The sequence below is a fragment of the Periophthalmus magnuspinnatus genome, chromosome 23 (genome assembly GCF_009829125.3).
Source record: "Periophthalmus magnuspinnatus isolate fPerMag1 chromosome 23, fPerMag1.2.pri, whole genome shotgun sequence".
In the NCBI taxonomy this organism is placed as follows: Eukaryota; Metazoa; Chordata; class Actinopteri; order Gobiiformes; family Gobiidae; genus Periophthalmus; species Periophthalmus magnuspinnatus.
In genome coordinates this window covers 20,868,550-20,894,397 of record NC_047148.1, presented here as the reverse complement: position 1 = coordinate 20,894,397, position 25,848 = coordinate 20,868,550, and the positions used below count along the sequence as shown (strand labels likewise).

The following is a 25,848-nucleotide window of genomic DNA, read 5'->3' as shown; positions in this document are numbered from 1 at the left end:
TCTTTTTCCACACGACAGTAACTGAGTCCGTTCACAGATGTGTGGTCTTCCACTTGTCTGTATTCTTTCTGTTATTCCCTCACTCTGGACCCCCTTCCTCTCTTTGACATTTGGGCCTTTAGCTTTAAAACGTTTGAAATGTCATAAGCGGTCTCATGAAGGCTATCATTAAGGATGCTTCTTGCAGAGTCCTGGAACTCATTATGGAGCCAATTAGCGAGTGACTGAGGAATGCGTCACTGTTTATTGTAGTAGAAGTAACTTTTTACCTGTTGTTCTGCGTGCCGTTTCAAACATTCCTGCTGTACATTAACTTAAGGCTGGGTTACACACTACGCAACTTTATTTCTGGTAAAGTTTTTTTTTTTCTTTTTTCCTTTTAACAGTAAGTATTTTGTAAAAGCAGCACTTATCATTGAATTATAAAAAAAGAAAGAGCCCGATGTGTGGCTCTGTTACCTTTTGGGGTGAGAGGTTGAATTTGCTGCGGCGAACCACCCTTCTTTGCATCACCGTCTTAAAAACAATGTTTAAGCTTTGCACACGCCCCCAACAAATCATGCCTGTGAATACCAGTGTTATGCCAAAGGGTGTGTGAGAGACTGGAAGTGTGTGAAACGTGTGTGAAAAACACTTTAAATACACAAGTCATCTTTTTGCATGTTTTCTTCTATTTATATCCATGGGGGTTTACGGCTCAATGGATAGGCCCTGGGTGACCACATTATACATACACATAATATTGATAGTAACATCACGTTCTACATGTATGTCTGTGGCGGAATGATCAGCAGTTACCATGGTGACACAATACAGGTATTAGCAAACACTGACAAAAAGATGGTTTGAAAATGCTAGAAAAATACAAAATGGATTTAAACATTGCATTTTCTGGGCGTTCATGGTCCGGTTTAGTTTAGTTTAGTTTGATTTTCAACAAAAAAGGTGGGAGTGGCTAACTGAAAACTGATGGCTAATACTAGCTAGATTGTGACTGTAAAGTTATTTTGAGAGGGACCTGTTTAACGGCACAAATCTGTTCACCTGGTGTAGTTTCAAATAGGTCATTTCATTATGGTCAGATTAAAGTCTAATTTGAGTAACATAGCTTCAGACAGAGCAGTGCCCACAGTTGAAATCGAAGTAGAAAACTTTTTTAATAATTATTCTATATGTTTTGCAGCTGTAAAACCCCTCACCACACACTTTATACACTTTTCCTCACACAAGTATTAACGTTTTCTCACATTTCTTTGGTTTAAACACTCAAAGTTCAAACCTTCGTAGATAAAAAAAAAAAAAAATCACAGTATTATAGAACGAAACCAAATATTATACTGTACTGTAAATAAAAAGCTTTTAGAAATACTGTAACAAATTTAATTTTAATAATCAACTTACGAGGTTGGATACATAAGAAATGATTAATAGTGACTCAGGCGTATTTCTCAGTTCCTCTGACCGCGCCTCTTCGTCCTGGCGCCACTTTGCTGTAATGTCTCGTAATGTTCTTTTTCCTGCAGTCTCTGATTCACAAAGCTAAAGCAGACTCCATCCACGCGATGGTTACGACACTTTTTGCATCCTTGTTAAAACTTATCGCTGCTGTCGTCTTTGTTATTTTCCTCCTTTTTTATGCTGAGTTCACATGTAAAGCCTATAGTGGACACACGTCTTGGCTGCGCTGTGTTTGTGCGGCTTCAGCGTCTTGAGCGTTCAGGCGTCAGACGTTCTGTTTGCTCGATATAGTGAGGGAAAACCATATACTAAATTTGCGTTTTGCCTTTTCTTGTTGTTCTTTCTCGTTGCCTTCATTCGTTCTATATATTTTTTATTTTTCGTATTATCAAAACGGTCTGTCTGTGCTCAGAGCTCTGCATTGCTTCTCTAACTGTCTCATCTTCTCACTTCTGTCATGTCTCTTATTGCCATAGTTACATGTTGTCTGTCTGTCCCTCCCCTTTTCTCTCTGTGCTATCTTCACCTGTCTGTCTCATGTTTGGTCACAATGTCTCTTCCCCTGTCTTTCTCACGTCTCTTCACTTGTCTGTCTCATGTTTGGTCACCACGTCTCTTCACTCGTCTCTCATGTTTGGACACCACGTCTCTTCACTTGTCTCTCATGTTTGGTCACCACGTCTCTTCACCTGTCTCATGTTTGGTCACCACGTCTCTTCACCTGTCTCATGTTTGGTCACTACGTCTCTTCACTCGTCTGTCTCATGTTTGGTCACCACGTCTCTTCACTCGTCTGTCTCATGTTTGGACACCACGTCTCTTCACTCGTCTCTCATGTTTGGACACCACGTCTCTTCACTCGTCTCTCTCATGTTTGGTCACCACGTCTCTTCACTCGTCTCTCATGTTTGGTTACTACGTCTCTTCACTCGTCTGTCTCATGTTTGGTCACCACGTCTCTTCACTCGTCTCTCATGTTTGGTCACCACGTCTCTTCACTCGTCTCTCATGTTTGGTCACCACGTCTCTTCACTCGTCTCTCATGTTTGGTCACCACGTCTCTTCACTTGTCTCTCTCATGTTTGGTCACCACGTCTCTTCACTCGTCTCTCTCATGTTTGGTCACCACGTCTCTTCACTCGTCTCTCATGTTTGGTCACCACGTCTCTTCACTCGTCTCTCTCATGTTTGGTCACCACGTCTCTTCCCCTGTCTCTCTCATGTTTGGTCACCACGTCTCTTCACTCGTCTCTCTCATGTTTGGTCACCACGTCTCTTCACTCGTCTCTCATGTTTGGTCACCACGTCTCTTCACTCGTCTCTCATGTTTGGTCACCACGTCTCTTCACTCGTCTCTCATGTTTGGTCACCACGTCTCTTCACTCGTCTCTCATGTTTGGTCACCACGTCTCTTCACTTGTCTCTCTCATGTTTGGTCACCACGTCTCTTCACTCGTCTCTCATGTTTGGTCACCACGTCTCTTCACTCGTCTCTCATATTTGGTCACCACGTCTCTTCACTCGTCTCTCTCATGTTTGGTCACCACGTCTCTTCACTCGTCTCTCATGTTTGGTCACCACGTCTCTTCACTCGTCTCTCATGTTTGGTCACCACGTCTCTTCACTCGTCTCTCTCATGTTTGGTCACCACGTCTCTTCACTCGTCTCTCTCATGTTTGGTCACCACGTCTCTTCACTCGTCTCTCATATTTGGTCACCACGTCTCTTCACTCGTCTCTCTCATGTTTGGTCACCACGTCTCTTCACTCCTCTGTCTCATGTTTGGTCACCACGTCTCTTCACTCCTCTGTCTCATGTTTGGTCACCACGTCTCTTGTGATGTTTTGTCTACCATTTCTTCCTTACACCACTCTACCGTCTTTTTTTTTACTTTGTTAAATCATCACCTTTTCTTTTTCTCCCGCTGTCCAACCTCCTATAACAGCAAACAGAGGTGTATCAGTTTTAATTTTAAAAACATCGCTTGCACACAATTCAACTCTCACAGACCCTGAAGGAAGGTCCCTTATTATTGAAGTAACAATTAATCTAATACCATACGCATATTATATATTTACGGACCAAATAACGATGATCCATTCTTCAAAATCACACAAACATCTTTCTCAGAGGGGATTTGAACACAGTAATTATCCTCACACTATAACGCTCTAGTAACCCCGGCAGTATAAGACACGCTCATTCATCAGCGATAATAAAACAATATATGCAGAATTATGGAGAAACCACACACTTAAGAATACACATACTTCTCTCCAACATTATTCCTACGTATTCCTCCTTAGTAACTCCAATAACAAATATGAAAACAGGAAACACACTACACCCAATTATAATCAGTGACCACACCCCAGTCTCCTCAACGATATCCACTCAAATGAAGTCGAACAAACCACATTCACGATGGCGAATTGACACATCTCTCCCGGAAGACACAGAATTCCCCTCACTCTTACGGAGAGAGTGGGCATCATTCCTAGCGATGAACAACTCTCCAAAAATTTCCCCTTCACTCTTTTGGGAAACAAGTAAAACAGTAAAACGGCACAGTTATATCATACTCAAACATGAAAACAAAACCGAAAACGCAGTGGAAAGAAAAATCTAATTGCTTACTCAAGAGACGGGCAGGTAGAAGAAGAATTAAATGAAGCTACAGAACAACTAAACAAGGCAAGTTTATTTGTATAGCACAATTCATACACGGAGTAATTCAAAGTGAAAGACATTACAATCACAATACAACAAATCAAAACATAATCATCATGAAATTAACGTTAAAAGAGAACAGTGCAGCATACAAACCTTTCAGTCATATTCACAGCTAAACAGAACCGTTTAGATCCGGGATTTAAACATTGTCAAAATCGAGGCCTGTGTCACATTTTCAGGAGGATTGTTCCAGGTTTTAGCAACGTAAAACTAAAGCATCGATTCCCCGGGTTTAGTCCTGACTCCGATACCATATAAACCCAAAGGCACCATTTCTTATTCGGCAAAAGAAACAGCAATAATTTCATCTCTACTGTACTAATTTTGTACCATGACACCTGATCCACAAGAGATAGTGTTTTCAACAATACTACAGCCAATTATATTCTTCTGACAGAACACAAGACGTTCTGTAAACAGTTTTGGGACATTCTATCTCCACTTTTTTAACAGATATAACAGAAATAAAAACGATAGTCCATAGTATCTCCATATTTGAACACAGCCGTCATTACATTTGTACCAAAACCAAATAAAGTCCAACTCATCCGTCCAATTATCGGCCACTAATCAACACAGACCTTAAAATTATAACCAAAACTTTCACAACCAGAGTAGAAAAAGTCATCCCTCACTTATCCATCCAGACCAAACCAGATTCATAAAATATACATGCCTCAGACAACCTCAGGAAACTCTTAATATAAAAAATAAAGCCATTGTTCTCTCACTAGACGCTGAAAAGGGTTTTGACAAGGTTAACTTGCAATTTTTCTTCAACACACGACACGAGTTTGGTTTTAGAGAGTCGTTCTTCCACTGGAAACAAACACTGCTCCTCACCCAGCGCCACAGACACCGAAAATGGCATCACCTCATTTAACTTTCACCAAGGAACTAGACAGGGACGCCCGCTCTCTCCGTCTTTGTCTTATTTATCCAACCCCTTGTGACGGCGTTAAGAAACAACAATGCCATTTTCAGAATTCAAATTGGAAACGCAGCTTAAAGTTAGTTTTTATGCAGATGATTTATTATTTATACATTTACATCCATGCGCATCACTTCAAGAAACATTCACTATAATTAATAACTACTCAACCCTTTACAACTACAGAATAAACGCGAATAAATACACAATACTCCCACTGAACAAAGACTCAAAGGATTCATTTACACCCAAATAAATAAATAAAGACACCGTAAACTTCTAACTTTGAAGAAAGTAATGAGTAACTGTCCAAAAAAAACAAACTTTCTCATTATTTTGGCATTTAGCAAATAGAAATAATTTTGTTAATCCTAAATGGAAAAGTGGAAAAGTTTAGTCTGATTTTATGTCAGAAAAAAAGCACATGTGTCTTTTGATAGAGTGTATGTTTCAGCTGGATATGATATATTCTTGTGTGTGTGGGTGTGTGTATATGTATGTGTTTATTATGAGTATTTTTTTCCCCCATTATCATATTGTTTATCTCTACTGTTTCATCTCTTCCTTTACTTTGACAAGACTTAACTACAAACTACTAACAAACCTCTGCGTTGTATCTTGTATTCCTCTTTCTTTTGTCTATCCCCTTAACACCCTTTTTTCTCTTGTAAAAAATATGTACTACATGTTGTAAATATTGAGAAAGAAAAGCCAACTTCAGCATTACATTAACATTTGCTGACCTACCTAAACCGTTTTACTTCTGTACATCCACTTAACGTCCTTTTGTCTCATGTTGTAATACTGACCTACCTAAACCTTTTTCCTCTTATAGTTATTTAGATCTTTTAAAGTTGTGCGTTTGTGTGTTTCTCTGCAGAGGGACTTCTCCAGCCGTGAGCAGCTTCGACAGACAGACGTGGAGAAGTGGTTGGGGTTCATTACATTCTTATGCGAGGTGTTCGGTGCCATGAGGAGCAGCTCTGGGCAGCCGTACAGGGTCCTGGTGTGTCCCATCTTCACTTGCCTACGAGAGGTACTTACTTGGTTAATATAACGCGCCTTGTCGTACTTGTGTAGTGTGTTTATCTGTTGAGATCGGCTAACGCTCGTCAAGTTCCTGTTTGTGGAGAGACGGTCTAGACTGGATACATCGCGGCGGGTTTGGTTAGTGGTGCAAACGTCCTGTTCAGCAGCGTCAGTTCCAGAAAAAGCCACGACCCTTAGGTTATTTCTCATCATCTGGTCGTGCTCGCTCTTACACAGTTCCTCTGTCGCTATAGAAACAATAGAGTGTAACCACCGCAGACAGACCGCAATATGGAAGTGGTATCAGCAAAGAGATTTTTCAAGGAGGAAGTTGATGAGAAAAGTAGAAGCGGACAGATGTCAGACTTATAGTTGGGTCAAAAGTCAATAATAAGTTGCGAATAGGCTGGCACACTATGCTTCTATTGCAAAGTTTTAACAAGGTACATGTCCGCTGTGCGTTCTGTATTCAAATGTGATATTGTTAATGATACTTGAAAGCGACTAAATGTTCTTACTATTCTAAATGTTTGTCCAGATCAGCTTTTTTTCCCAATTTGAACAAAGATGAATGCATTACTCGGGCTGAATAAAGGTGTCACTTTGAAATATGTTCTGATATTTTAACAAAATCGTAACTCTAGTGTTACATTTGTATTAACGGCAGCAAAGTGTTCTGTTTTGATGATGCAACTTGGCACGTATCTTTTTAACGAGTGTTTTATCTAAGTAATTGATACGCAGATCATCCTCGCATATGGGAATTCCTTTAAAGTTAGACGTATAGACGTGCGGTGTGCTGGAGACTTAGAAGTGAGTAGTTGCAAGGAAAGCAGAATAAGGGAAATACTATGCAGCAGACAGGAAAGGTGATGATAGAAGACTATAGATTAGACCGTTTTAATATATTGAGCCAAACTTGGCAGTGGTCTCCCCAGAGAACTCATTATGAGCTAATCCCGCTTGTGGCAGAGCTCTCTTCTCGAAGGACGACAAGACTTGACTTCCCACATCAAACAGCCGCACTGTCACCACGCCCTGTTCAGCCAGAGTAAGAAGCTGACGTTAGTGCCGCAGTAGCCTCACTGATACTTGGAAAAGACTCTAAGAAGAAAAAGTCTGTGTTCAGTCACTGGATGGTGTTCTACTAAAGTATGTGATTTTGGGTCCGTTTAGGCGTTTTACCACAGCTCTCTCTTCATAGCAGAACATCCACTTAATAAGATGTAGCTAATGTTGCTATGCTGAAGGACACCAGCTTTTCTTCAGAGGTTTATCTGCTGCTCTTAACATTTCCTGCTCTGTTCCGCACTCCCGTACACATCTGTAGTTTCTCTAAAGCCATGTCTTTCTTTTGTCAAGATCAGATTTAAGGCACATTCATGGGAGCGTTACATGTCGCTTCCTGCTCTCCTGTGCTAGGGTTCACCCTGGCAGTAGTTAGTCTGTGCATTGTTTCTGTACCAGGGCCTGTTGTGTGTCCATCTGTCCGTGAGGCCGGGGTCCAGGGGGAAAGCCAGCTAGCATGTTTATCAGCTCTACTGTTTGTTTTTGGCATGGCTGCATGTGTATGCAGATACAGTGCAGACTGGTGTTTGATGACTGCCTTGTTTGCCAGGCTGAAACCCTCATCTGTTGTCTTCCAAGATTTAAAATGTTAATTCAGGAAATGTTTACACTTTGGATTAGTTCTATTTCACTCTTTTTTTGTGTGCAATGATAAATAGACACACAAACACTTGCATTTGTTTAATCTCTGCATGTGGTCTGTTCCAAATATACAGCATGTGCTTTATTTACATATCAGACTTGTTAGGTTTGGCCCACATACTGTGCGTTTGGGTGTCTTGAAGTTAAATCTATTCTGATAATGAATGTCATTAAATGTAGCTTATTTTGCTGTGTCGCACAAATAGTTCCTGAGTTTGTTCTTTTGTTTTGCAGTTGCTGGATTCCAGAGAAGTGAAAGAAGATGCAGTCCTCTGCTGCTCAATGGAGGTACAGACTATAGGCTACACACACACACACACACACACACACACACACACACACACACCCACACACTTACTTCAGGGAAATAATAGTGATATCAAAACATTTATAACTAGAGTAAGTGACCTACCAAAGTGATAGAAAAACATGCATGTATATTTTAACACAAGTTTTAAACATTTTACCCACTGTTAAGGCCAATGAAAACGCTCTGCCCAAAACAGTTATTACTTCTGCTTCCTGCTCTCCGCTCTTTGCACCCTCCTCGCCCACACCCTCTCTGTTGCCCGCGGTAACAAGGTGTCAGACTGTCTTGCGCTGCATGTCATAAGGGACACAACTGTCAAGTCTGAACTCCGCTCTTGTGTTGCAGCTTCAGAGCACTGGGCGTCTTCTGGAGGAACAGCTCCCGGAGATGATGACAGAGCTTTTAGCAGCTCTGCGGGACAAGATGTTGTGTCCATCCGAGTCCCCGCTCACCCGCTCTCTCCTAATGGAGGTCATTGAGCTACACGCTCACCGCTGGAGCCCTCTGGAGTCTCTGACCACCCAGTACTACAACCGGACCATTCAAAAGCTCACCACTACAGCTTAGGTGCCTACCAACAGGAGAGGAGACAATCCTATACAAACAAAAACATTTGAGCTTTATTCTCACTTTATTTTCACTTTGTACTGAACATAGATTTAAATTGTTATTTCCACAGAAAAGGCCAGAGAACTGAAAAGGCAATGCGGCAGGGTTAGGTTTTTGAATGACAGACGGCCAGTAGAGGCGCGCTTCTCAGCCTTTGGGGAGGCAGTCTGGCGAGGGGTAGTGTTGTGGCTGCAGAGTTAAGAGGGACCAGACGAGAGGGGGTTTCTGTCCATGGGGAATAGAGAAATCCTTCCCAAAGATGAATGGAGTGGAGGGAGTCAGGCCCTGTCCCTCATTGTGTTCACTGTGAGCGTCCAGCCTCTGGGGTCCGCGTGGCTGATCAAATTGAGGAGGGGCCGCCGCAGACACGATGCTGTCTGTCTGGGCTGTCTGCCCCACCGGGCCATGGCCCAGGTCAAAGGGCTCCTGCCTGCCTTTGTCTGCCCAGCCCTCCCCCAAGCACACTCCCAGCAGGACGTCCTCTTTGTGGGGCTGCAGCAGCGCGCCTGCTGGGCCTGTGGGCCGGGCTGGGCCAGGATCAGACTGGGCTGGCTTCAGTACAGCAGCAGATGGCTGCCTGAGCCCCAGTGAGACGACACACTCCGAACACACTCCCTTTGGCTCAGTGCAGCGGGGGGCGGGGGCTGCATTAGGGGAGCATTAAAGCAGACACGGCTCTGTTAAGTCTGTTTTTGTCCTGCAGGGGAATGTTTCCTCTCCTCTGTGATGCCATGCATGTCGAAGCTTTTTAATCATATTGATATGTTTAAACCAACTATTTTTATTAATGCTGATTTACTTTCAAATTGTTTTTTGGTTTTTTTTCATAATTGTTTGTATAAGATATTTTACCATTAGTCTTAATTGCACAGGTTTGTCATTAGCGGTTTACTCTTGCAGATGAGTGGTTGTGACAACTCTTTAGGTTATTTTAATGAACTAGTGGCCTTGACAGCTCTCTGGTTTAAGTAGCTTTTTAATTTAGGCCCACGGGCCTGTCTTAGAAGAGGGCATGCTCATGACTCGTGAAAAAAAAAAAAATTCTGTATTGCACCAAAAAGTGCATGGCACATGAGAGTCATGGAGATGTGTTTGTTTCCTACTCAAGCCATTTTGCAGTGGACATTTTGCAAGTGTTAAATATTGAGTGTATTTTGTTTTTGAGAAAATTGAATTAACCTGTGTAATGAAAATTGTTTAATGACCTCATTAGCTAGTCTCATGTGACAGTTCTCCAACCTAAAGTGTGTAATGTTAATGATTTAAAACAATCATGCCATTTGTAAATGGGCTAGAAGTGTAATCCATTGCTCAGTATTTAAAAACTAAAGTGAAGTAGGGTTATAAAACCATGGGGTTGTGTTTGACATAGGAACAGGACTGTGGATTCTTGGATAGATGTTTGGGAGTAGTTACATCTATCATGATGCATTCGCACATGCTCACCAAGTTCCCCATTGACTCTTGTTGGGGTTATTTTTTATTGTTTTGTTATATTCTCTGTCTTGCATCAAGAATTGAGAACCTGTGTGGTAGGGGGATAACCCAGAACACTAGTGTAGAGAAGTAAGATTCTTGAATGGTTCGGGATGTGCAGGGCTTAATCTGTAACTGTTCAAGAACATCTTTGACTCGTTATTTTATTTCTATATTATATTAGGTTTCTATTTAAGTTATAAATGCTTTTTATATAAATCTATTATATCTTTCTCTTTCTTGTGGATTAAACATCTGTAATATCTGCATTGCTAGCAAGTATGCTATTAACATAGTAGAATCCTATTGGTCAGTTTGCATTATGCAAAGAGTGGCTGGCTCATACACCAGATGGGGCAGATGGAACATGCCCCCCCCCCCATCTGTGGTACAGAGTCTCTCCACCCCACGTGCCCTTAGACCCTCCTGCTTGGGTCAGTCATTCTACGATTGTATGAGATGCACCTTTATTTACATATTCTCATGAATATGGGGGAAACGGGGCTCCTGTGGTCGGAAAGCTGGAATAGTACAACAGTGGGTCATCGTGAGCTCTTGTCTGTTGTTTTTTTTTTTAAGCAACTGAAAAAATAAACTAACAGGAAAAGAAAAATGCTGCCATGCTTTCTGTCTGTGTTCATTAACCAAACCAGATGAGACTGAGGGCCTCCAGTAAAGCTGCTGTATTATTCAGTATTACAAACACACACTCTGTCTCTACTAAAATGTGCACAGCCATTAACAGCACATCCACATCGTATAAGTGCTGGAACGTGCGTTTTGCAAATGTATTCTCATCACAACATAATATCAATTCATCTTAATAATAAAAAGTTTACGTTGACAAATTCAGTTCTTTATTTACTCTAGTTTTGTTTTGTCTGTACATGTTGTTATGTCCTAAGATATTTCAGCCATGTTCGACTCACAGTCACGTGACCAGCGTTACTGCTCAGTTTCTTATGTATGAATGTGGTATGTGAATGAGTCATTGGCGGAGGTTGGCGGTTGGCACAAAACGACTCCACGCTTCTGTCGGTGTATCCGGGGGCAGCTGTGGCTACAGTTTACCACCGTGCATGGGGAATTGATGAGCTACGCGTGAAATTATAAAGTGTCTATGAGCCTTTGGTGCAGGACTATTCAAGTGCATTATTATATTCGTGTTTGTTTTGGTTTGTAATGCTGTTTATTTGAAGGGGGAAAGGACTGACGTGGCCGTTACACACTCGCTGATCAATGAAGTGTCTGTTCGGTGACTCAAACTACCACCGACTACTGTTTGCACCAGACAAAGACGACAGGATCATGTCTGGCCTGGATGACAAAGACAGGACTCTAGTGTTGAGATTTCTGCAGGTTTTCTCCTACTTTGGGGTACTCTTTCTGGCTGTTGACTCACGTCTTTATTTATCATAGTTCTCCCAAAACCAGTGAGAATATTTTAGTTTTGGACCAAAGGGATGGAAAGGCCAGATATTGTGCGCAGAGAAAAAAGTGGGTTTAAAAACACACCATACCCAGAGATGATGTACAGTATAGAGTTGGAAAATCAATACGTGTGGGGGCCTTCGAAGTGATTTTCGTGCGTTCTCCTGAGCTCCCCCTCTCAGCCGCGGCAAGTGTTTGACTGGATTGTACAAAATCACATCTGACCCAATCACGCTGATGTCAGACTCCTAGTGCGGAGACACATTAAAGTTGCACAGTCGCTCGAGTATCGCAGGGTTATAAGTTTTCTTTTGAACAGATATAGTCAGTCCTAGAACGTGTGTGAGTCTGTAATAACCGAAAACTATGCCGTCACCATGTTCCCTCGTCAAAACCATGCCTGAAGAGCTTTTTTTATGTATGTTTGAGTAATCTAGTGATCTCTCCTGGGCCCAATTCAAACCTTCCACCTGTAATATTCTGTGCAATTCTCCATAAATACACAAAAATGATACAAAACTACACGGCAACTTGACAAACCTGATGCGATGTGCAGTTGATTTGATTAGCAGGATGCAGGATGCACGCTGATCGCGATAACGCTCTGAAGGGGGAGTGATTTAACGCAAAGAGCAAAGTGCGGGGAGACTCAGAGCATCAAAACAAAAGACAAACTTATAAAACATGTTAATACATTGTTTTCGCACACAGTGGTGATCGAAATATGTTATGTATTAGCAATTAATATCCATGGATTGTATAAAAAAGTGGACTGAGTGAGTGTGACGTCGCCCACAGCGTCCGGCTCCAGTTAAATGAAGCTCGTCGAGGTTAGAAGCGACCGCGAGTATCATAGCAACCAAAGAGCCACTCCTGAGCGAGGCTTTTGAAGGTAAAGCTCCTTCCCTTAGCTTAGCAACGCTGTCAATCAAACCTGTCGCTAATGCTAGATTTGTTATTAACGTTCATATCTCGAATCACGAACAAAATAGTGAAATAAACAGGATCATGTAGAGCGGGTTAAGACGAATATTTTAAGACGAATGACGAGGGGACACAGTTTGACAATAGAAAATGAACTGGAGCCAGAGTCGATGGAGCCGGATGTGCGTCCATGATCACTTCCTGTTTGTAGTTTAGCTATGTCCATTTATATATACAGTCCATGTTAATACCCCATAAAAGTAAAATACCTCTCTAGTTATATGCGATGACCGTTTTAAAGATTTGGGCCAAACTCAAAGGTTAAATCTAAATGTGTTGTGTTGTCTCCACTGAGCCACACGTCTCAATGGCAACAAACCTAAACCAAAAGAAGAAATGCAGACTTCACTGGAGTGTTTCTCAAATGTTCTGAGTTTACAAAATCATCTCCAAAAAAACTTCCATGTTTATTACATAGTGACCGCTAGACTCACTGCACAGCTTTATTTTTTAGAGAAAATACAAATGATCTCACCAAAAAGGGAAACTCGAAAGCAGCATTGACTGCTTCCTAAAGTGGCAGTGGAGGAAATGATGTCATGACCTGTTCACTTCCTGAATGAACTCTTTCAGTGGCGCTTTTACTGCTGACTCAGTAAATCACTTCTGAATAGTTCCTGTCGTTGGGACTAGACCGATCCCCATTCACACCTGCACGTACTGCGCACAGGACTGAATGCACATACTTCAGTAAGAGTCTGACAATGGGCGGTTGTCACTAAATCATCACATTACAGACTTTTGATGTTTAAGGACTGTAGTAGAAACCAGCGCGTCTGGTTCTGAGGAGAGCGTTCATTCAAGTGTTTTGAGGGTGTTCTGATAGCCACAGGCAGGAATCTATGACAGGAACAGTTTACACAAGACTGAGGAGTGATTGTGTGTGTGAATATTTAACCTTAAGAAAGTTCAACAGTTAATAGCTTTATTTTTAAATGACGTGTTTTGTTGTGGTTGTTTCTGGGACGATAATCGACACGAGTTTAGGGGAATTACAAGTTCAGTTTAGTTTGTGTTAGTACAAGAAGTGACACACACCCAGCCAGAATCAACAAACCAATGTGACGAACGCACAACACAGACCTGCTCCTCACAACACTGCTCCTCACAGCTCTGCTCCTCACAGCTCTGCTCCTCACAGACCTGCTCCTCACAACACTGCTCCTCACAACACTGCTCCTCACAACACTGCTCCTCACAACACTGCTCCTCACAGCTCTGCTCCTCACAGACCTGCTCCTCACAACACTGCTCCTCACAACACTGCTCCTCACAGACCTGCTCCTCACAGACCTGCTCCTCACAGCTCTGCTCCTCACAGCTCTGCTCCTCACAGACCTGCTCCTCGTGGCTCTGCTCCTCACAGACCTGCTCCTCACATCTCTGCTCCTCACACAAGCAGCAGAGCTGTTAGATCGTTATCATTGCTCCTCCGTCCTTCAGCTGGTCATTTCCTGTGCTGACCAGACCAGCCACCCGCAAGTGTGCCTTTGTTCTGTTTTTATTGTAGCACTTTGAGATTTGTGTTCAAATGTAAAGTACACTATTAATCAAATTATTATTATTATTATTATTATTATTATTATTATTATTATTATTATATTTTTAAATATTTTTTATCATTGCTTTGTGGCTGATAAGTCGCTCTGAGCAGATCCTTTGCGGTGAGCTGCACTCAGTGACCGATAACTGAAGCAGAAATCCACACAGCTCCATAATTACCGTCTGTGTGACGGGCCGATGCCAGACTCAGTGGAGCAGAAGGAGCAGTGGCCTCATGCAGCCGTCGGAGGTCCAGCGAGTGTCCGTGGACGAGCAGTGGGAAGTCACACCTGATGTCTTTGTCTCCATGTTCTGCGATTTGTGGCAACCTGCTCCGACGAGACAAGCATGTTACTAGGCAACCCAAAATACTGAGACAGAAAACGCTCCAAATGTGTAAAATAAAAGACAGAGACAAACACAAAGTTAATAAAAGGTTCATATGGTTAAAAAACACAACTCCATAATGACCTGAGGTCTCGACTGAGCCGCTCCCAGCATGCAACAGTCCCTCTCTTTATAGGCCGCTGAGAGAGGCCTGTCCCCTCTGCTCTGTGTTAATACACATAAAAGAAGAGCGTGCACTGGCCACACTGCTTCTATCAACACAACACACACACAACACACACAACACACACAACGCACACAGCACACACACACAAATACAAATACAAGCAGAGCGTGCACTGGCCACACTGTACAAGTCTGTGCCTGAAGACACACAGCATCAGCCTCCGTGTCTGTCAATACAACACACACACACAAACACCCCCACAAACACACACACACACACAGCTCCAGAGTGTGTCCCTGTCCCTCGTCCTTCACTGCAGCCCTTAAACTGGACATGGACATGGTGCTGTGAAGCGACATAATCAAAACCTTTAAGTTTGTTAGTTTGTGTCTTTCTGATCTCTTAACGAGACTTTAAACATAAACTTAAACTTAATAAACATAAACTACTGTATGTCGCAGGGACAGTGACACACCAGAAACACTCACACGCTCCTTTCTTGTGGACAGACACTGGCTGTAAACTGCACAATTGTTTTGGCTCTGTGTAAACACTGGTGATGAAGGGTGAGTCAGGAGGATTTTTGGCTGCAAACTGTGATCCGCCTACAAGTGCCATGCTCCACGGGGCAGCTCTCCCTAAAACGATGCTGTGTCACACACTTTTATGAAGATTTAATGAGCAACAAGAGCCTGAGTCATGGGCCAACAGGCACCAACTTCAGAGCTCTTTTGGTCGTCTGAAGTCCCAGCATCCAAATGTGTGTGTACATACAGTTTATACCAGAAGTTACATACACTATATCAAAAGACACATGCGCTTTTTTTTCTCACTGTCTCTCATGAAATCAGACTAAACTTTTCCTGTTTTAAGTTCAGGAGGATTATTAAAATTATTTCTATTTGCTAAGTGCCAGAAAAATGAGAGAAGGATTTTTTTTTATATCTTCAAAGTCAGATATTTACATACATTTCATACTATTTGGTCCCATTGTCTTTAAACTGTGTGACATTTCCTTCCACAAACTTTTCACAATAGTTGGCAGGAATTTTGTCCCATTCCTCCAGACAGAACTGAGGTAACTGAGCCAAGTTTGTGGCCACCTTGCTCGCACCTACTCCAAAACATTGACTTTGTTATCCTTAAGCCACTTTGTCACCAGTTTGGCAGTGTGATTCAGGTCATTGTACGTTGAGAAGACCCATTTGTGCCCAAGCTTTAACTTCCAGGCTGACGTGTTGAGATGTTCCTTCAGTATTTCCACATGATGCACCCGAGGATGAACCAGACAGTCCACAGTTTTCTTCTTGATATCTCGACTGATTTCTTTTGACTTTCCCATGATGTTACACAAAGAAGCAGTGTGTTTCAGGTGTGCTTCAAACACATCCACAGGTGTGTCTCTAATTAACTCAAATGTTGTTAAAAAATCAATCAGAAGCTTCCAAAGATGTGACATAATCGTCTGTGTTTCCTCAAACTGTCTAAAGACATATTTATCTTACTGTATTTGAACTTCTGACCTTCAAGAAAGTCATGAAAAATAGTTAAAAAAAAAAAATCCTTCTCTCATTATTCTGGCATTCAGCAAATAGACATAATTTTAATAAAAGTAATTAACCTAAAACAGGAAAAGTTTGGTTAGATTTCATGTCGGACAGTGAGAAAAAAATAACGTATGTGTCTTTTTAAATAACGTATGTGTCTATATCTACAGGATAAAAAATAAACTGTCTCTTCATGTGATGACGTCATGTTTTAAATCTGTTGTTGTGTGTTAGAAGAATGTAAATAGTAGAAACATCTGCTTTTCCGTGTGTTAAACAAAGCACAGAGCCACATTATTAAGCCATGTCTTTGTGATTAACTGCAATTAAAGAGGATAGATTTTGCCTCAGCCTTTTTAGTTTCACACACACTTAATTAAACAGAACACGGTGGCAGTGGCTTTCGCAGCAGCTCAGAGCTTTTCCTAATATGATCAGAGCGGCCAACGTCACAAACAAGCTCTACCAAGCCAAGTATTACTAAATTATAGTATTATTTCTTCATGCTTACTTAGATGAGATTGTTGTTCCTTTGTATAGTTTATTCTTTTTGTTATTCTTATTGATTTGTGCAGCATTTGAGGTTTACGTTTTCAGGAAATCTTTTGCATATCCCTGTCTCCACTCAGAGCTCTGTATTTAACTGAGATTATTCCAAAATTTCAAACTCTGGGTCAAATATGGAGGGTTCAAAAATGTCATATTGTATTTTTTCAACAATAAAAATGATGAGGTGGAGCCGATCAGATCCGCCATTTTGAACAGGAAGTCACAGGACATCTTTATATTCCTTTAAGATCTACATCTAAATACTAATATAACATGTCTGACTTCTGTACAAATGCGATGGCGTCACAGTGTGAGCAGCTCCGTGTGTTTGTGCGTGTGATGTCCTCCCACAGCAGCCCACACAGTCCCAGGACCCCGGTGTTCACCTGTCATCTGTGGAGGGTCCCCTTCCAAAGACCCTCTCTGTCTGGGCAGGCGCTGGCTTTCCCCATTAGTCATGTTGCGACGAACCCAAAGTGGTGAGTGTGTTTGGCGGCAGCTCTCGGGCTATTTGGCTTTGGGACAGTGAATGCCACATTGTGCTGCAGCTCAGACAGAACATATTTGTGCCTTAGGAGGAAAAATATTTCAGATGTTTTATTATTATTATTATTATTATTATTATTATTATCATTATTATTATTATTATTATTATTATTATTATTATTATTATTATTATTATTATTATTATTATTATTATTATTATCATTATTATTATTATTATTATTATTATTATTATTATTATTATTATTATTATTATTATTCATTTATTATTATTGTTATTATTCATTTATTATTATTATTATTATTCATTTATTATTATTATTATTATTATTTTTTATTTATTTATTTTTTAATCCTAATGAAAAAGCACAATATAATAAAAAATTTTGCGATGACTGACTTATTATTAGCAAACATATAGATTGAGGGAAAGAGTCTTTTAGATGTTTCGCTTCACAAAAATAAAACACGCTTCAAGGAAAAAGCAAAACTGGACACTTTGGTGACACAATTAATTAAATAATCTGGTAACAAACTTTTATACACACACTTTAACCTGTTTTTAATGTTTTATATGTTCTATTTTGTACTTATTTACTTGTTTGTGTGGTTTATTTTTCTGCTTGTATTGTATTTTAAGCAGGCCGCGCATGAAAAAGAAAGATTATTATACTTTCCGTTAGGTCCAGACACACAGTCAGACAGTGTTTTTCCACCAAAGTCTTAAAAGAGCACTGTGTAACCTTTCTGATGATGTTAGAGATGTTCCTTTTGTCTGGAATGTTAGCATTAAATATCTCTATCTCTATGACGTTTTTGAGCAATACCTATATCTATATTTAAATAAATGTTAGAAATAATGTAATGTTATACTGTGGAGCGTTAAGTCAAATATCGCACCTTTGAAATGAACTAATACATTGTTTCAGTCCTACTGTCGTCTCTACGTGAGGCCAAAGAGGTCCTTCTTGAAAAGCTACATTAACACGTCTTGTAATGAAGCGTTGAAATTCCATTACAACATCTTTATGGCCCCCAAAGGTAACTGCACATATTACTATCCCTTTACGACAATAATAACACGCTTAATGAGATCAGCCTTGATGCACTGCGCGGACCAGGAAGCCCACCTTTCATTAAACGCATATCTTTTTTGACATTGAGCCACGAGTGAACTGCCAATACAATATATATGATAATTACCATGTGTAGGATGGCGCATCTTTCACCTCTTTAAAGTCGTTCATTATCCCTCCCCCATTCCCTTATGAGCTGTGATAAAGGCTCCACTAAATGTAATGTGCAGCAGCGTGACCCCTGGCCTGAAGCCGGGGATCCAGGGATGCGCCCGTGGACCAGCAGCACTTCAGACATCAGGCCAGAAGACAAAGGACCATTCATCTTTACACCGAGAGCCTCGCACGGGCCCTTTGAGAGGCACCGCGGCTCACGCCAAGCTGGGACGCTTCAACAATAGTGATATTATTCGTCAGTAACTGTTGCAGGTCTTGACGCTGGAAGCTACGTCAACTTTGGGACGGTGCGATAGATCATCTGAGAATGATACGTGCGATGGTGCGATGGTGATGTCTATAGAATCCCTTTAGAATCTTTTTTTTAATATATATATATAAGAAAGTTTGACACAATTTATCTCAACTTCTAGTCTTGACCCATATAGGACCAAGTTAGAACTTTAAAGGGTAAAGTTAAAATAGGTGAGATGAGATGAAGGGACAATGAAGGGATGAAGAGTGGAGAGAGAAGAAATGGCTGGTGCAGTGTGGCAGGAGCTGAGTGGCAGGAGCAGTGTGGCAGGAGCAGAGAGGCAGGAGCAGTCTGGCAGGAGGAGAGGAGGAGTGTGGCAGGAGCTGAGTGGCAGGAGCAGTGTGGCATGAGGCGAGGAGGAGTGTGGCAGGAGCAGAGAGGCAAAAGCAGAGAGGCAGGAGGAGTGTGTCAGGAGCAGTGTGTCAGGAGCAGAGAGGCAGGAGCAGTGTGGCAGGAGCAGTGTGTCAGGAACAGAGAGGCAGGAGCAGAGAGGCAGGAGCAGTGTGTCAGGAGCAGAGAGGCAGGAGCAGAGAGGCAGGAGCAGTGTGGCATGAATAGGGCTGGGTACATTTCAGTTTTTATTGAGCATCAGTACTTTCACAATAATGGATTTTCAGCACATGGATTTAAAACTTTAGCTTTTCGGTAAATTGGTTTATAATTATATAAAATGACAAAAATAACTACAATATACAAATTTTTATTTTTATTTTTTAAGCTACTTTTATTCATTTATTTAAGGTTATGTTTCATACCAAGTCAAATTGTGTTCCTTAGGACCAAACAATCATCAAAACTTTCTGCGTCAGTCCCAATAATACCCCAACTTTTTTCTGTACTGTATCGACACCTTTTTACAGTATCCAAGTCGAGGCAGTGAGTTGTGAGCAAGTAGTGAAAGATGAAGAAAAGAAAGTGCATTGACGATGAGCAGAAGTTGGCTGGATAAGGTGAGAATCGGGGATAGTCTCTGTGGTTCAACCTGCAGACTGGGAACTTCTGCTTCCTCAGAGCTGGAGCACAACTACTGCAAAATAAAGTATTAAAACACACAGAGAAAGTGGGCCAGGTCTGGCATGGACCTGTCTTCTCAGGAGAAGTGGAGGTTTGAAGCCTGTTGTCTTGGCAACAACATATTTCATGGTGACCAGCCTTTCCCACTCTAACTTTTTCTCACAAACACTCATTATTATTTTATGGCAGGTCAAAACACTCCACCTCCTCCTTGCTGTACTTTGACATGTGTGTAGCTCAAGCCATTCTTAACTTCTTATGTACTTGTACTTCTTGTGGCCATAACAGGAACAGGGCTGTTAACAGTTCAGGGTTTAGCTGAAATGACTTTCATGAGAAGGAAGTTCACAATATTGTGTGATAACATAAACATGAAGTCTTTAAAGTTTGATATGATGGTCTAACGATTTTTCTATTGATTCAAAACAAAGAGAAGCCCGGCACTTTCCAGATGCCTTCGAAGAGTCAGAGTAGTCTTGCAGTAGTTGACCACAAAGGACTGAGAAGTGTCTGAGAGGAGCAGAGGTACAGGGAGGTCTGCATCATGTGACGCACTGGTGACACGGGCCGGGACACAGAGCGGGAGTCAAGGTAAAACTGTGCACTCTGCTAACAGCTGTTATTTAGTGAAAAAGACATCCGCTGATCTGAAAATCGGCTTTGTAGGAATCTATTAGAACATAAAACATCATATTAATCACAAATGGGAGGCGTTTCGTGCCTAAAATCAACTCTATTGACAAACTTTTAGACATTTGAGTGTCTTGATCGATTTCTTTGCTGTATTATTGGAGGAATGGGGTCGTTCTGGTTATGGTGGGACATTATTAGTAGTGATCATCGTGATTCATGTCGCACCAAGACAAATTGATCAGGTTATTGACTGGTGGCTCTGAAACATGACCGTAGTGTCTGTGCAGAACATTCCCTGTTTCACACCACTGGAGGCCGCTCACATTTATTATTCATGTAGCACAGATTTGGTGGACAGATATGGCAGGTTTCTAGTTTAGGGGTAAATGTCATCTTGATCAGTCGGTAGATAAAGTTGTAAACCATGGGAAAAGGAGAAGCAGATGACGTCATTGTCCAAGATTTCTCATTCAAAACAAGATGACGCAAGACGACTGTGAGATTGTTCATGTTTGCTCTAATTGCAGTTTAAAATTACATTATTAATATAAGTTTGTTATTTTTGCATCGGAGACATTATTTTCCTTAGTCTTGTATCGTCTTGCCAGGGTCATGTGCGTTCTTTGGCTACGGAGCCCCACAACAAAAATGATCACGTGACCCCATAAAGAGTACCTCATGATCCTCTGAAGCTTCTTACATTGAATGAATGAAGAGGTACAGGGAAGGAGAGAGCATCGTAGCCACACCTCTGCCGTGTTCCAGTAGAGGTGTTGGGCCTCTGGGTGAACAATTCAATTGATTCAATGTCTGCTTTTCTTGCTCTATCCGCAGTCTTTGTGTCCCAGTGGTGGGTTGGTCAGTTGTTTGTCCAGAGGAGGAGCGTGCTGTGTGTAAAGCTCTGCACCTGACCTCCCTGTGTGTGATGAGACTGCTGTGGAGAGGCCAGGTTAAAGAGTGTTTAAAAGGGTGCACACAAGGAGAAGTGGCTCCATGTGCCTCTTATACCAACGAAGAGGCACAAGACACTGTGCGTAAAGCTCCCCGCTCTCCACCACGTGCTTTATTTATGTGATCTCCTCACACATGCTCAAAGGGCCTTGATGAGAGCTCAGTAGACGTGCCAGGTTAAAGAGTGTGTAAAAGCCATTCATCTTTAAGTGTGATCTGCTTCCTCTGGACCCTGAGGATGATGCACATTCAGTGCTCCCCCCTTCAGAGGCTTCTATGGATTCACTAAGTTCATGAACCCAGATATTTGTATAAACAGATATTTCCTTCTCTTGATTAAAAGACATCAGTGATGACGCAATTGTTCCATTTTCATCCTAGTCACTGGTATTCATTCATTGCTTATTTTAGCCTGTTATTCCTGCATCGTGCGTTCAAGAGCAGAAATGACGAAGACAAAGGACTCACGCTGCATACATGGCATAAAAAGCAAAGAGATTTCCACCAGTAGTCTACTAAATCAAAATTATTTTCTTAAGTTATGATGCTGCCTCTTACCAATCCTCAGGGGCAGCACCGGTTTTATCATTTATTATGAGAATTTTTGAGAAGAAACGTCTTCTGCATTTGAGAAACATGCCTCAAATGGTCCAACCACTGTGCTTAGCAACAGTGGTTGGACCGTCTCAAGTTAGGACAGAGGACTTTCACCCTTTATTGTCCAGTTCCAGATCCTTCTGGACCCTTCGATCAGAATGTAGAAGGCAGTGGCTGCTCAGGTAAGCAATAGTCCCTTTAAGTCCTGACGTCCCATCGAGTGTCCAAACGTTCACTCACAGTTCTGTGTCTGTCCAGAACAGACCAGGCTCCGCGCACAAATCGCTAGAAAGATGACACGTTCATTCTGCTGTACAAATGCAAACATGGTTCAACACATACACGGACGCAACAGCCTAAAGAGAGCGAGTAGCCAGCCTCATGACAAAACAGCGAAGTTTACTTTCCTAAGTAGGACGACTGAAGTAGCAGTCCACAGCTGACAGGGCCTTGCTCTGCATGACCATGGCAGCATGAATTTTAAAATATGCATCTCGAGGATATCCTGGTCTAAAAATCTAAATTTTATTATGTAAAAGAGAGAACACAGCTTACAGTAGCGCCGACTTTGTATTTTGAACTACACTCTCCACAGGGCGCGTGCTGGAGCGTCACTGAAGGAGCCATGGTTTAGATCAGGGGCCTGGTTATAAGCAGAAAAGAAGGACATCCATGATGAGCAGAAGAGCCTTTTTGGATGGTCTCATATGAAATAAGACGTGTAAAGCTTCCCACTGTCGTGCCGATGCAGCATCGATGCCATGGTGTGCAAGTTGTTCACTGTTTAAAATATATATTTTATTTTATATAAATGAGTAGAAAGTGAAGGCCTCATGTGTGTGTTACAGCGGAGAGGGGGAAATCAGAGGCTGCTTAGGGCAGTCAGATGAATATCAGTGACCCGGTGTGCGATGTGTTATGTACCTGCCTAACACTACCGTATGCTATATTCTCTGTTTAATTACAGAAGAAACACAACAAAGCATCTGCGCAAATATAGGCTATGTTATGTCAATCAAAGCCTTGGAACAGCTGATGGTCAACCACAAGAGCACATAACGCACACAAGGGCAGCTCTAGAGCCTGTGGCCTCATCAAAGTCAACTAAAGGCTCATCATTTTATAAACTCATATATTCTTCTGCGTTTGGGCCTTCTGTGCACACATACAGAGGTAAACACATGTGGACTGGACCTTACACAGGACACTACTGGACCGCACACAGGACACTACTGGACCGCACACAGGACACTATTGGACCGCACACAGGACACTATTGGACCGCACACAGGACACTACTGGACCGCACACAGGACACTATTGGACCGCACACAGGACACTATTGGACCGCACACAGGACACTATTGGACCGCACACAGGACACTATTGGACCGCACACAGGACCATGGCTTTTGCAGAGTGGAGAGGAGGTTGAGGTGTGGCAGAGAAAATTGAGGAGCACAAAGGAAGTTATCTGTGCCGCTGCTGCAGGTGGCCTAATGAATAAAGTAAACATCACTCTTTTGCCATTAGGCTGGCTACCTGCTCTGTCCAGGCTTTTGCGTCTGTGTTGAACCATGGGATAGTTTAGATTTGTACAGCAGAATACTCATGTCATTGTTGAAGTGCTTGATGCAGGGAGCCTGGACTGCTTCGTATCAGAGTGAACTTTTGAACATTTGATGGGAAATCGTGACTTATTTTGCTTTTCTTTAGAGAGGAGAAAGTGGTGAAATGTGGCAGAAGGTGAGTGTTCATATGTGTGGCGTAAACGTGGGTTTGTTGTGGCGTTGGTTTCTGTTCTGTTGCATGAAGAACGAGCGCAGAGGCTTCATTGTGTAGGTCTTTATCGATGGTCACGGCAATACAGTTGGCTTAAACGCAGCATCTGACTCATTCTGAATCTAACGAATGAGTTTACACCGGGGCTTTTATGTCCTCCTTTAGTGAGAGTCCTGCACTGCTGTATGAAAGGAGACTGCACAGAAGAGCTATGGCCTTGACCAAAATGACCAACTGCTACACCTCAGGGTTATGAGAAACAGAAGGTTTTGTATCTTTATGAGAAAGCAACCAATGCATTATATGTGTATATTGTTCCCAGCATCGTAAAGCATCTGTGGATTTATAAGTAAAGTTATTGTGTTGTTTTAGACACAGATGTGTAATGTTAGCGTTCTAAGTGCTCGTGTGCAGATACCAGCTGTGTGCCATTACTCTCATGGTTTACACACAGACATCCTCTCTCTGTTCATTTATTTAAACTTTGTCTTGTTGTTGTCTGTTTCATTTGGTCAGTCCTGTGGTTAATTATAAATGATAAAACCGCACTGCCCCTTGGAATTGGTAATAGGCAGCTTCATTCAGAAACTCATTTTCATTTAGTAGGCTACTGGCGGAAACCTCTTTGTTGTTTTGGCCATGTATCAGTGTGAGTCCTTTGCCTTTGTAATTTCTCCTGTTGAATGCATGAATGCAGGAATAACAGATTAAATAGGCTAAAATAAGCTATTTATTTATTTACTGGGAGAGCCCAATGAGAGCACTCAGACTGTCCTTTTCATGGGCGCACTCTTTAATGCAGAAAAATACAAACAAAACAAAAGTACATTTAAACATTAGACACAGGTGCAGGCGGGAGTACAAATGTTTGTGTTTATTAAATTGCATTTGTGGCACTCAAGTGTCCAGTTTTAAATGTCCTTGAAATACGCTGCCTGGCAAAAAAAATGTCACCACCTGAATTTGACTAAGCAAATAGTTTGGAGTTGCTGCAGTTGGTCCGGTCGAGGTTCAGCAGAATGTGGTCAGCTGACACCTGGATATACTGAATGACCAGGTTATTCCATCAATGGATTTTTGGGCATATTCCAAGATGAAAATGCCAGGATTCATCGGGCTCAAATTGTGACAGAGTGGTTCAGGAGCATGAGACGTCATTTTCACACATGGATTGTCCACCACAGAGTCCAGACCTTAACCCCATTGAGAATCTTTGGGATGAGCTGGAGAAGCTTTGTGCAGCGGTCAAACACTGGATGGAAATAAACCTTGTGACACTGCAGAGGCGAAATCGTAATCAAAGCTAAAGGTGGAACGACCTTTTTTTTTTTTTTTTTGGCCAGGTAGTGTGTGTTCCATTTTTGGGAAGCAAAATAACCCAAAGCTTTTTGTTTCCGTTCTCATTCTGGGGGCCAGTTTTTAGACTTACCTAATCATGAGATCTTGTTTCAAAAGTATCAATGTTCAACAAGCGCGATATTCATACAGTGTTGTTCATACAGTGTTGTTCATACAGTGTTGTTCTCTTGTGACAGACACTGATGGCCAACCTAGTTTTTCATAGAGTGAACGGTGATGGGTTTTAAATTTATCACCTGTTATGAAACGAAGGGCTGAGTGAAAGAGTAAATCTAAAGGTTTCAGAGCAGAGGCTGAAGTCTGCATGTAGAATATATCTTTATAATCTAGTACAGAAAAAGAGGTTGCTTGAACACTTTTTTTTTCTGTAATTCAATGCAATACAAGGTACATAATTTTGGTACATAATTCTGAAAAACCCACGATATTTAGGTGGTGACTCTTTCAATCAATGTACCATTTAGTGCTTAAAGATTCATCATATACTTCCTTTTATTTGCATTTAATGGTAATTTAAGGTTTTTGAGGGGATTTTGGATATCATTAAAATCTTGCTGCACTTTTAAAACCACCTGATCAGCAGAGGGAGCACTCGCATACAAAACAGCATCATTTGCATAGAAATGTATGAGGCTTT

The 25,848-nt window shown here is 41.6% G+C and overlaps 2 protein-coding genes across 4 annotated transcripts in view; one reads left to right on the top strand and one right to left on the bottom strand.

Moving 5' to 3' along the window:
* ctif (CBP80/20-dependent translation initiation factor) overlaps window positions 1-10,869 on the top strand; it is a 34,656-nt gene extending 23,787 nt beyond the window's left edge. For all 3 annotated transcript variants that reach the window (XM_033989560.2, XM_033989559.2, XM_033989558.2), the window contains 3 exons: window positions 6,003-6,158; window positions 8,096-8,149; window positions 8,517-10,869. In XM_033989560.2, coding sequence (XP_033845451.1) covers window positions 6,003-6,158; window positions 8,096-8,149; window positions 8,517-8,738 — 432 coding nt within the window. In that variant the 3' untranslated portion in view covers window positions 8,739-10,869. The remainder of the gene's footprint in view (window positions 1-6,002; window positions 6,159-8,095; window positions 8,150-8,516) is intronic.
* Window positions 1,011-25,848, bottom strand: part of dym (dymeclin) — an 87,672-nt gene continuing 62,834 nt past the window's right edge. The window contains exon 18 of the mRNA XM_033989492.2: window positions 1,011-1,020. The gene's annotated coding sequence lies outside the window, so the exon portion shown is untranslated. The remainder of the gene's footprint in view (window positions 1,021-25,848) is intronic.